Here is a 12,304-nt window from a genome sequence, read left to right as displayed (position 1 = left end):
AACAAATTTAGATAGAAAATTAGCTAGGTTTAGCTAATGAGACTAGCGGATTAAACCATATATTTTGAAACACTAACCGTTTTAATAATTTGAGAACCAAATTTTTTGTTCTATGATAATTTCTTTATAGAGCCACAAACATTGAAAACCATATATTTTGAAACTAACCGTTTTAATAATTTGAGAACCAAATTTTTTGTTCTATGATAATTTCTTTATAGAGCCACAAACATTGAAAACATAACCGAAAATATATGGGTCTTTTAAATATTTTGACATTTTGCAAACTATTATTTTAAGTTTTTGAATATAAATATAGAGGAATCACGTTTTTGTCTTTTGGATCATTACAAATATATGGGTCTGTTATATGTTTTCTTTAGTCACTAGATACATTTAGTACGTTTAACACAAACAACTTCAAAATAACTAAAAATCAAGGGAAAATAGGTTGAAGAGAAATATAGGAAGACAAAAACATTATTGATGGAGAAAGATTCTAAAGAGTTCAATGAATCTCTTCCACTCAGTTTTGATTCCATCTCTCTATCATTAACCAAAGCAGGACCTGGCACAGGCTGTTGCCACGTGTCTTATTTCAAAACCTAATTTTGCCGCGTTTAAAGAGTACTAGTCAACCTGTAATTCTTTCGAAACTTCTTGGTAGTGATATGAAAAGACTAGACCAACTTCTCTTCCTTCTTTTGCTTTAGTATTAGTACTTGTTTCCGTGTTCTACATAACTTTCAGTGAAGCCTCCAGATGTTGCAACTCATTTAATTTATATCTAAAATCCTTGTGATTGTAGTGAAATATTTGTGAATTCGATAATTATATATCTATATATATAACGAAATGTTCGTCTCTCTCCCGTTTTTTATAAATATGTGGCCGCGAAAATACTTATTATCGTGTCGGCTGGAAGCCCATGACTCTTCTGCTTGTAGCCAGGGCCGACACTGAACTGATGTCAAGATGAAGATCGTGAAGTTAAAAACTTTGCTCTAAACAGTTTTGCAATGTTTCCAACCTTTATAACTTGATGCATATAATATATATCAAAATACATTTGTTGTACACGTTTTTATTAGTTTTGCTTTTAAAAGAAGATATTTACAGTTATAAATGTTTTGTGCCAGTGAAGTAATGGTTGAAAAACCTCTATACATATGTCATTTTAAAATAACACCCAACTTCTATATATAGTCAATACATATGTCCATGTTATATTATAGACTAAATATTTTCTCTTTTAAAAATATAGAAAACAGTTTTTTTAGTTTACAAGCAAATGTTGTAGAGCAAGTATGCATTATACAAAATAATATATATTTAAAATCCATACGCAAAAACATAAAAGTTGTTATAGGCCTCTTTCTGACACATGCACACTCCACTATGAATAAGAATTAAAAAGAAAAAACAGTATTGTCATCGAACTTTATCACAAATCCAAATTTGTACATCTATAATTATGAGTTGGACAATTAATTAATTTGATACAATACCAAAGCAAGAATAATCGAAAAACAACTATACCACCGCATACTAATAAGTAACACATAATAGATGACCAAATTTTTGAATCTTAAAACAAATTTCAACTCGAACATTTAGTGAATATCAAATTAACTAATATCCCGGCGGGCCGACCCTAGTGTATAATAAATAGATTTATCAAGAGATAAGATTTTAGCATCTATCGTTATCGTACGGCAACTCGTCTTTTGGACATTAAGTACTTGAGAGAGAGAGAGAGAGAGAGATCACCAGAAGTTAAAAGTCTTTATAATTTTTAGAGAACGTAAAGAACGAAAGAGATTGTCACATGGGTTGATTGACTTGGATGTCCTAAATAACATCAACCGCACACCTCTATTTCATTCTTTCCTTCAATTATATTCACATTTATCCACGACTAATTCATATAGTATCAATCCTACCAGAACGACTGAATCCATTAAACATGTTTTTTTGGGGGGTTGCATTTGTAGACTGATGATTTTACTAAGTACTCTATGATGATTTTACAGTCTCTAATGATTTTAAACCAGCTTTTGTAGACTAGTACCAATTGTGGGGACCTAAACTGATCCAAATCCTCACAGCATCCAAAACCAGCTACTAAGACCATGCATGGTTTGTATAAACGTAAAAGTGAACTAACTATTTTCTTATGATTTTAACAAATTTAATCAAACCCTAAACATAAACAATGATTACAATAAAACAATAGTCCAGAAAATTAAAAGACATAATAGATAAGTTCATAAGAAATTAGCAACAAAATAATTAAGTACCAAAAGGCACAAGACTACATTCTCTCCGCGCGAACGAAAATCAAAAGCATAGCGGTGAAACACAATACCAACGATATTAGAACTTATTAGTAACTAAAGACAATGAAGCTAACTGTTTTATTACAAAAGCTATTGCAGCAGAAGAAAAGAGGAGAGATAGTTATTTATTACCAATTAGATACTGCCATAGAACCTTAGGTTGTAAGAATTGGAGGCAGGTAATCAGATTTAGTACCGAGGATACGAGCTTTTGTGTCGGGGAAGCATTCACATCCAGGTAGCTCAGTGATTTCTCCTTGACTAGCAATACCAATCGGGTAGCGAAGTAGATGACCAGGGAGATCATGTTCGAGTGACTCACTTGAGTAAAGATCCCAATACTTATCAGCAATACGGTTAACTTTCTGGACACATTCTTGACTCGATGGATCGAGGAATGTTTCATCGAGCATTCCTAAATGTTCATACCATAATGACATGCGGAATCCATGGATATGACCTCTAGCTGGTTGTCTTATTGAGAGATGGTATGGTTGATAGCCTCCCATTGCTATCTCTGAGTCTCTTGCACCATCCATTGATCTCTGGTTGATATTTGCGGACCCAATGATAATGTACTCATCATCAACTGCAAAATGAGAAGTTAAAGCATCTCGTTTATATCAGAAAAAATAGAGAAATATCTTTGGATAGCACTAAAATATAATTTTATTCCAAAGATACAAATAACATATATTTGGGTTCGGTTTTAATGTTTAGGATTTAGGGATTAGTATCAGGGTGAGTGATTATGGAAAAGATTTAGGATTTGGAGTACATTAATCATTTTAGCTTTTACTTAATAGTAATTTGACTTTTCCTTGTGCCATTTTGTCATCATTTTTCTGTACTATCTAAGGGATTTACCAAAAAAAATTATAAGTTCTTGTAAGAGTTAAAAACACTAACCGATCATCATTTTAGTGTGAACATAGATCATGAAGCGGCGTGCTTCTTGTGCTCGCATATAGTCTGAGTCCGGTTCAGGTTTCTCTGAAGGCACATACTCTCCATCTTTCTTGGTCTCTCGGTTACCGAGACAGAAGAATGTTAGATAATCTCTTGGATCCTCTCCCTCAAGTCCCTTCTCTCTAAGTGCCTTGATCACATCTTTGTACATCATCTCCATTGTTCTCTTCTGCCAATCTAATATAGCTTGGACTGAACCACTCTCAGGAAGCCCTTCAGGCCACATTGGAACAACAGCATAAACCTTAAACTTCTCTCCAGCTTTGATCTTGCTAACAATCTTCAGAGATAGCTCCTTTGGAATCAAATGAAGAGCATTGATCTCCTCAGGTTTGATTCCATCTGCACTCCAAGCAAAGGAGCTTCCAAGGAAGTACTGGTTTTCGATATAGATGAAGTCTTTAGCTCGTCGAATCGCGTGAATGTATGCATCTTGAATACTCCTATCAATTATATTATCTTTACCACTCACAAGACCTGCTTCTGCAGCAGCTTCAGGGGACTCAGGAAACGCAGCTGCTGCACCACCATCTATTGATCTAAACAGCTGAACGTTCCACGAGTCATGATCTTCTGAGAACAGAACAGGAGAAGGAGGGACGATGATATCGTCGAGGTCTCTTATTTTAACCAGAATGTCTTTACCACCTTGTCTACTCCATCTCTGCTCAAAGTTATACAAGACATCCCATGCAATAGGTCCTTCTAGACGACAGTGAATGTCATGCCACGGCTCTCTCGGACCACCTTTTGTTATCGCCGCCCCAGTGAAGTTCGGTTGATGGAAGTCATCGTGATGCGCAGTGTCCAACGTCCTGAACAAGGAGTGAAACGGGGTGTCGTACCTTCCATCACAAAGATCAAGACCACCAACGAAACTCACAATCCTTCTTGATTTTGTTCTTGCTGTTCCAGGCATTTCGCTGTCCACAACAACAATCTTTTGGTGATGAGTGAACATAGTCGAGACTTGCAAGTTTTGAACTATGCTTCCACCATCATCAGGATTACGAGGACACAGAACACAGTTCACGTCGGTTCCTCTGAAGAAGTTAGCAGTTTCTTCATCATGAGTAGCCATAAGTCCATCTTGTTTCAGCAGATCAACAGATGTTCTATCGTCCCACACAAGCAAGATCACTTTAACACCTTCACTTGCCTTCTTCTTGAGTATCTCACCAATAGTCACGTCTCCTCCTTCTTTAGGCCTCCTTGAGTCTCTCACCAAAGAGATCTCAGTGTAAACAGACCAGCCAGTAATGTAAATCAAATGCTTTGCATTAGTAATGGCATCAAAGATATCCTCCCAACACCGGCCTGCCTCATAGTGTTTCCCTCCAGCTAAAGGAATCTTGGGGACGAAGTTTCCAGGAATGTGAGCATCTTGGTACAAAGAAACTTTGCATCCCTTTCTCTGAGAGAAGAAAGTGTAAGGAACTCCAGGAAACTTAGCACTTTTGATACCACGGTTCCAGTTTTTATCTTTTTCAACACCAAAGTACTGAAGCTTCACATGGATCTTTGATCCTCCTTCAATGGGTTTCTTCTCAGTGTCTAGAATCTCAACCCATCTATCAACTTCCTCTCCGTGGAGAATATCCTCAACGGGGACATAACCTCTTCCTATCAACGTTGCACCGATGGGATTGTCGTCTTTGACAGTGAAGATAACATGTTTGGCCATGTGACCACAGTAGATATGAAATGACTCATGCCATTTTGGGCTTTTTGGTTCGTTTGTTATCTTTCTTGTTCTTCCAACTCTAGCTTTCTCTAGGTCGATTGTAGCATATAGCTGAGTTTCTCCTTTACCAACACCGATCTTTTCTTCTACATTTGCTAGCATCTGAAAAGATTAAAACCAGAAATTAAAGGAAAATTTTGTGAATCTAGAACTTACAAATTGCATGGAGTGTTTGTGTACATCTTAAAATTGGGATTATCATGGCTTATCATATGATATTCCGACTTAAAACTAGTTCGAGATAAATGGATTAGTTATTTCTCTAACTACCAATTTAAGATTTCTTTCATTCATTAACATTCATATAGATTGTACACCATTGATTAAGTTATCCAACTCGTTTTAGGTTCTTTTATTGTGGACAAAAAAAGTCTTATAAACTGAGACAATACCTTTCCTAAGAAGCCTGATCTGCCTCCTTGAGTAGCATGGAGAGCATCGATTTCATAGATTGTAGCGTGTAACCTTCCATGTAACAAAAACTCTTCCATTTTTTCGCCTATAAACATCAATAAAATTATAACACATAAGTAAGAGATAGTATTTGTTTCCTCATACATTGGTAATTAAAGCAAATCTTGGATATTAGACAAAATACTTCGAGATCAGAGATTATTTCACCAATTGTCTTAAACTACACCGACCAATACTCAAACTCTGAAGAAATGATCTCGATCAAAATAAAACCGGATCAACAGAGACATTCAAGAACGTAAAACAAATCTGGATGTCACACAAAGATCTATAAGGAATCAAGAAGGGGTGATACCTTTCAACTTTTCAGAGATTGAGAGAGAGATGAGAGAAGCTGGTTTATTAAGAATTCACGATTTTGATCCGAGAAGAAAGCTCTTTGAATGAGAGCTACTTTGTGTGTGTCTGGAGCTGCTGAATATTGTGTGTGATATTAATAGAAGATGAAGCAAAGACAAAACAACTTTTACAAATAAATTTATTAATTAGTATATGTAAAGGTCTGTTACGACGATTCAGCTCCAAAAACCACGCGCAGTGAGTTTAAAGACATGGTCCAAATCACAGGGATTACCGAGAAACGATGACACTAAAAGTGTTTTTAGAATCGGTTTGAAAATAGGCCAGAAATTAGGTTTTTTGTTATATGATTTTTTTTTTTTTTAAATTATTTCAGTTTACATAACATATACTAGGAAATTAAATTTCCATGTCAATTTATATATTAATTTCTGTGGTACTTTTAAAAAAATTTAGTTGACTCGGTTTGGTTAATTATTCTTCTCCAAGCTGGTTTTTATTGGAATCCGTTTGGTTAAGACCAAACCAATTTACCGAACATAACTGCCTAATGTAATTAAAAAGTCAAATCCCTTACTTGGGCCACAAGTTTTCCGAATCTCTCTCGCAGCTTCGCATTCTCCCGGATTTTCCGGAACTCCATTCTCATCCTCAAACCTCAAACCTCAACCACAAGGCCAACGATCAAACGCGCGTCATACTCTTTTCCAGAAATGGGGAAGAGACCGCCGAACCCATCAGACATCGAAAACGGACTACCACCATTACCACCACCAGCTCGACCTCCGTTTCGCCCTCCCATTCCCGTGCCATGGTACGCATGGCTCGTGCCTCTCATCTTCGCAGCCAACTTCGTCACATTCACCATTACAATGTATGTGAACGATTGTCCCGCGAGATCAGATGAGTGTCTCTTGTTTGATGTCCTTGGAAGGCTTTCGTTTCAACCTATCAAGGAGAATATGCTTCTCGGTCCTTCTATTCCAACGTAAGGACAAGAATAGTTACAACTTGATTATATCCTTATATACATGATGGATGGCATCTTTGTTGCTGAACTAGGCTGAGAAGGCTTGGAGCTCTTGAGAGGAGACTTGTGGAGGAAGGTGAGAGATGGCGCCTCATCTCTTGCATATGGCTTCACGGTGGACTCCTTCACCTTCTGGCTAACATGATCAGCCTCCTCTGTATCGGAATGCGTCTTGAACAAGAATTCGGATTCTGTAAGAATATTTAAAACCCCTCTATGTTTTTAGGTCGTCATTAAGAACTTGAACTTTGCTGTTTTCTACAGTGAGAATCGGAGCCTTGTATGTTCTCTCCGGTCTTGGTGGAAGCCTTATGTCTTGCTTGACAGATTCAAGAGGAGAAAGGGTATCAGTAGGAGCATCTGGCGCCTTGTTCGGGTTACTAGGTGCAATGCTCTCAGAGCTGATCACAAACTGGACAATCTATGAAAATAAGGTGAAAGTTTATCATCTTCAACCTTAATGGTTAAAGCCGGTCATGAACATAATCAAGTGAAGCATTACCATTTGGTCCACAAAGTTTTTTACTTATATATAAACATCGATCCCTAAATTGCTATATTTTCTTTTTACTAAAGTCTAAAGTGTTTAAAATACCTCCCCTCCTCCAATATCTCATGACCGGCAGAAAGATACAGTAGTCTCCTCTCCTTGAATATTATAAGTCATCTCCGTCGGAAGCTCCTTTGTCATATCTGCCTTTACAAACACTTTAGCCACTTTGAAGTTTGAGCAAGCAATCGTTTCCGGATGTAGTCTATCAGGTACTCCCGCATCACTTGTGATGAAACTTAGCCCATCCCATGAGTACATACTCATTGGGACATTTGTTAGATGAACCCACAGTGGAAGAAGCTTTGCTTTTGTGTCTTCATCGTTAGGTGCCCATTTTGAAACCACCATTGGCACCCCAGCGATGTTCCACATCCCTCTTCGAACGATTCTTTCCCTCACCATCTGATTTGGAATCCTAACTCTCATTGTTGTTGAGTCAACTTCGTAAACGTCCAGCTTCTGAGATTTGTCACCAAAGGCCCAGATCTTATTCAGAATCACATGTACCTTCGCGATATGCGGTGCCGTCTCCAAAAACCTTGCAATCAGAAAATCCTCCCATAACGGATTACCTTTCTCAATGATCGCAGCCGGAACCTGGATCGATCGCTTCCCCTCTGCTTCTGAAATTTCAAACTCGTACTTTGTCAAACTCTGCTTCTTTTGAATCACTGCAGCGTAAGATCGTTTAGGACTACCCAACGGCGGCGGATCATCCTTCTCCATCGTCGTAATCATCACGACTGTCCCGTGACAGCGGTGATCAGAACTCCCGAGATGAGCGTGGTAGGCGTGCGCCGGGTGAGCATAGGGGGAAAGGGATCCCGGACGGTGGAAGAGCCAGGGGAGGCCGGGTCATTTGACGGAAATGGAAGGAGGAACCCCTCTTATAGAAAGCCCTATGAAGTTAAGGGAAGTGAATGAATTCTTGGAAAAATAGGGAGCGAGCCTATATATAAAATGTAAGAAAGTCAATTATTCAATGAATAGATGATAAAGTCAACCATACGACAGACAGCGCTGCCTACACGCGAATTAGCTTCCGAGGTCGAGCAGTCTCAATTTCACTACAGGATTTGCGAATGAATGCAAATCCTGTAGTGAAATTGAGACTGCTCGACCTCGGAAGCTAATTCGCGTGTAGGCAGCGCTGTCTGTCGTATGGTTGACTTTATCATCTATTCATTGAATAATTGACTTTCTTACATTTTATATATAGGCTCGCTCCCTATTTTTCCAAGAATTCATTCACTTCCCTTAACTTCATAGGGCTTTCTATAAGAGGGGTTCCTCCTTCCATTTCCGTCAAATGACCCGGCCTCCCCTGGCTCTTCCACCGTCCGGGATCCCTTTCCCCCTATGCTCACCCGGCGCACGCCTACCACGCTCATCTCGGGAGTTCTGATCACCGCTGTCACGGGACAGTCGTGATGATTACGACGATGGAGAAGGATGATCCGCCGCCGTTGGGTAGTCCTAAACGATCTTACGCTGCAGTGATTCAAAAGAAGCAGAGTTTGACAAAGTACGAGTTTGAAATTTCAGAAGCAGAGGGGAAGCGATCGATCCAGGTTCCGGCTGCGATCATTGAGAAAGGTAATCCGTTATGGGAGGATTTTCTGATTGCAAGGTTTTTGGAGACGGCACCGCATATCGCGAAGGTACATGTGATTCTGAATAAGATCTGGGCCTTTGGTGACAAATCTCAGAAGCTGGACGTTTACGAAGTTGACTCAACAACAATGAGAGTTAGGATTCCAAATCAGATGGTGAGGGAAAGAATCGTTCGAAGAGGGATGTGGAACATCGCTGGGGTGCCAATGGTGGTTTCAAAATGGGCACCTAACGATGAAGACACAAAAGCAAAGCTTCTTCCACTGTGGGTTCATCTAACAAATGTCCCAATGAGTATGTACTCATGGGATGGGCTAAGTTTCATCACAAGTGATGCGGGAGTACCTGATAGACTACATCCGGAAACGATTGCTTGCTCAAACTTCAAAGTGGCTAAAGTGTTTGTAAAGGCAGATATGACAAAGGAGCTTCCGACGGAGATGACTTATAATATTCAAGGAGAGGAGACTACTGTATCTTTCTACTATCCATGGCTACCTCCGAAATGCACTTCTTGTGGTAAATGGGGTCACTACAAGCAGTCTTGTAGTCAGAAGAGTGAGGAACAAGCAGAGAAGCTAGGGGATGGTATGGTAACTACAGGGATGCAAAGTTCGAGTAGTAAGGAAGGGGTTCAGGAGACTAGTGTTGCAGAAAGAGTTCATGAGATAGAGGAGGGTCAAATCTTAGAAGGTTGGAAAGATGTTACGCCAGAGAAAGCAAGTAGAAGTTCAAAGATGAAAAATCAGAGTCTTAAGTTTGGACAGGTGCAGATTGCTACACCATCCAGATTTGATGCGCTGAGTAATTCAAAAGAAGAGGATGAGATTAGAGAACAAGAAAAAGATAAAGAGATGGTTGACGATGAAACAGACAGAGAAATTGAAGAAGATAGTAGTGAAGATGGAAAATCTGAGATGGAAGAGATAGAAGGAAGGCTGGGGAGGGAAATTCTACCTCGACAGTCAAAACTGAAACACAAGATGCTTACGGTTGCTTCGAATCATGCCAGGGGTAAAGACCTTGGTAAGAAGAGAGGTGCTCGTAAACAACATTAATATGGCTGGGTTCTTTTGGAACGTACGCGGTTTTAATAAACAAACTAAGCATGCCGTGGTACGAGATTGGTTGAGGAATCAGTCTTTTCAGTTTGGTTGTCTAATAGAAACAAGAGTTAAGGAGAATAAGGCAGGGAGGATTGTTTCGGAGGTGTTTCAAGGGTGGAATTTCATTTCGAATTATGAATACAGTAGATTGGGAAGGCTATGGGTGGTTTGGAGTGAAGAGGTCAGAATGACTCCGATTTTTAAAAGTGGGCAGATGATTACATGTTCAGTGCTAGTAAAAGGAGAGCCAGAGGAGTTCCTATGCTCCTTTGTCTATGCTCTGAATTCAGTTGAGGAGAGGAAAGAGTTGTGGGATGATATGCGCAGTCACTATGATGCGCCATTGTTCAAGAATAAAAAGTGGGTTCTTATGGGTGATTTTAATGAGATTTTAGATGGAGAAGAGCATTCGGGTTTTGAAGATTCTCCAAGATTGCCAGCAGGAATGCGAGATTTTCAGGAGATAGTCAATTATTGTAGATTGACAGACATGGGGTTTCAAGGTCCGCTGTTGACTTGGTGTAACAAAAGAGAAGAGGGGTTGATTTGCAAAAAGCTTGACAGGGTGCTTATTAATGAAGAGTGGATGTTGAACTCTCAATCTTATAGTGTATTTGAGCCGGGAGGATGTTCAGATCATTTGAGGTGTAGAGTTCAGTTAAAGAATGAGGAGAGGAAGCAACGGAAACCGTTTAAGTTCACGAATGCTATTGCTAGCATGCCTGAGTTTGAAGTTCTGTTGAAAGAGAAGTGGAGGTATAGAGAAAAGCTATTTCATTCTACATCAGCTATGTACATGCTATCTAAATGGCTCAAAGATCTTAAGCAACCACTAAGAATGCTTAGCAAAATAAAAATGGGAGATTTGCCGAGAAGAACTAAGGAAGCTTTTCAAGATCTTTGTGTTAAGCAACAAGCTACTCTAGCTGATCCTTCTCAGGAGATGATACATCAGGAGTTACTAGCTTATAAGAAATGGAAAAGATTAGCTGATTTGGAGGAAGAATTTTTGAAGCAAAAAGCAAAAATGCATTGGTTGGATGTAGGGGATGGGAATAATAAATTCTTCCATAGTTGGGTGAAGATAAGGGAGATACGAAATGCGATTCATGAAATCTGGTGTGCTGATGGCTCGATTGTTACAACAGATGAAGAAATCCAGAAAGAAGCGGAGAGATACTATGCTGAGTTCATGAACTTCATTCCAACTGATTATGAAGGTGCTGAAGTGGATAAGTTGAGGGATTTATTGGGGTTTCAGGGTAGTGAAGAAGATTGTATTAAGCTTGAAAAGGAAGTCTCCAAAGAAGAAGTCAAGGGTGTAATATTCAAAATGGCAGGGAGTAAATCCCCGGGCCCTGATGGATTTACCTCAGAGTTCTTCAAGCAGTCTTGGTCGATAATTGGTGATGATGTTACAGTTGCTGTTCAGTCGTTCTTCCTGAAAGGATTCTTACCGAAAGGGGTGAATTCGACTATACTTGCTCTGATTCCAAAGAAAGAAGAAGCCAAGGAGATGAAAGATTATAGACCCATATCTTGCTGCAACGTTTTGTACAAGATCATCTCGAAGATTATTGCAAATAGATTGAAGCTTATCTTGCCGAAGTGTATTGCAGTGAATCAATCAGCTTTTATCAATGAAAGATTACTTATGGAGAATGTGTTGTTGGCTACGGAACTGGTAAAAGACTACCATAAGGATTCAGTCTCTCCCCGTTGCGCCATGAAAATTGATATTTCTAAAGCCTTCGATTCTGTGCAGTGGTCGTTTTTGATTAATACTCTAAAGGCAATGGGCTTGCCTGAGAAGTTCATACACTGGATTACTCTATGCATCTCCACTGCTTCTTTTTCAGTACAAATTAATGGAGAGCTAGCCGGTTATTTTCAGAGCTCAAGAGGGTTAAGACAGGGTTGCTCTCTGTCGCCTTATCTATTCGTCATCTGTATGAATGTCTTGTCTAAAATGATTGATGAAGCTGCGCGTTAGAAGAAAATCGGTTACCATCCAAAATGTAAGAACTTGGATCTTACTCACTTATGCTTTGCTGATGACCTGATGGTGTTTTCGGATGGTAAGCAGAGATCTGTTGAAGGTATATTAGAAGTTTTTGATGAGTTTGACAAGATGACAGGGCTAAAGATTAGTATGGAGAAATCTACACTGTTTAT

At 39.1% G+C, this 12,304-nt stretch overlaps 2 protein-coding genes across 2 annotated transcripts in view; one reads left to right on the top strand and one right to left on the bottom strand.

The window, feature by feature from the left end:
• Nucleotides 1-2,262: 2,262 nt before the first annotated feature.
• LOC106299943 (phospholipase D alpha 2) lies at nt 2,263-5,945 on the bottom strand. The gene is made up of 4 exons (XM_013735967.1): nt 5,822-5,945; nt 5,445-5,551; nt 3,249-5,154; nt 2,263-2,928 (listed from the first exon to the last, which is right to left on the bottom strand). Exons 2-4 carry the CDS (start codon nt 5,541-5,543, stop codon nt 2,495-2,497), a joined length of 2,439 nt encoding a protein of 812 aa, XP_013591421.1. The 5' UTR covers nt 5,544-5,551; nt 5,822-5,945; the 3' UTR covers nt 2,263-2,494.
• Nucleotides 5,946-6,532: 587 nt separating this feature from the next.
• Nucleotides 6,533-12,304, top strand: part of LOC106299161 (RHOMBOID-like protein 5) — an 8,095-nt gene continuing 2,323 nt past the window's right edge. Inside the window, exons 1-3 of the mRNA XM_013735294.1 lie at nt 6,533-6,814; nt 6,889-7,049; nt 7,121-7,290. Of these exons, the coding sequence (XP_013590748.1) occupies nt 6,540-6,814; nt 6,889-7,049; nt 7,121-7,290 (606 nt within the window). The 5' untranslated portion in view covers nt 6,533-6,539. The remainder of the gene's footprint in view (nt 6,815-6,888; nt 7,050-7,120; nt 7,291-12,304) is intronic.

This window comes from Brassica oleracea, chromosome C6 (assembly GCF_000695525.1).
Source record: "Brassica oleracea var. oleracea cultivar TO1000 chromosome C6, BOL, whole genome shotgun sequence".
NCBI classification, from domain to species: Eukaryota; Viridiplantae; Streptophyta; class Magnoliopsida; order Brassicales; family Brassicaceae; genus Brassica; species Brassica oleracea.
The sequence above is the reverse complement of the archived record's forward strand: the minus strand, read 5'-3'. Positions and strand labels throughout refer to the sequence as shown.

Excerpts from the sequence above, each read along its gene's own strand:
- LOC106299943 (XM_013735967.1), bottom strand. The coding sequence starts at position 5,543 with ATGGAAGAGTTTTTGTTACATGGAAGGTTACACGCTACAATCTATGAA. Across the intron at positions 5,155-5,444 it reads GATCAGGCTTCTTAGGAAAG|ATGCTAGCAAATGTAGAAGA; the intron begins GTATTGTCTCAG and ends TAATCTTTTCAG. Across the intron at positions 2,929-3,248 it reads TCACACTAAAATGATGATCG|TTGATGATGAGTACATTATC; the intron begins GTTAGTGTTTTT and ends CTCATTTTGCAG.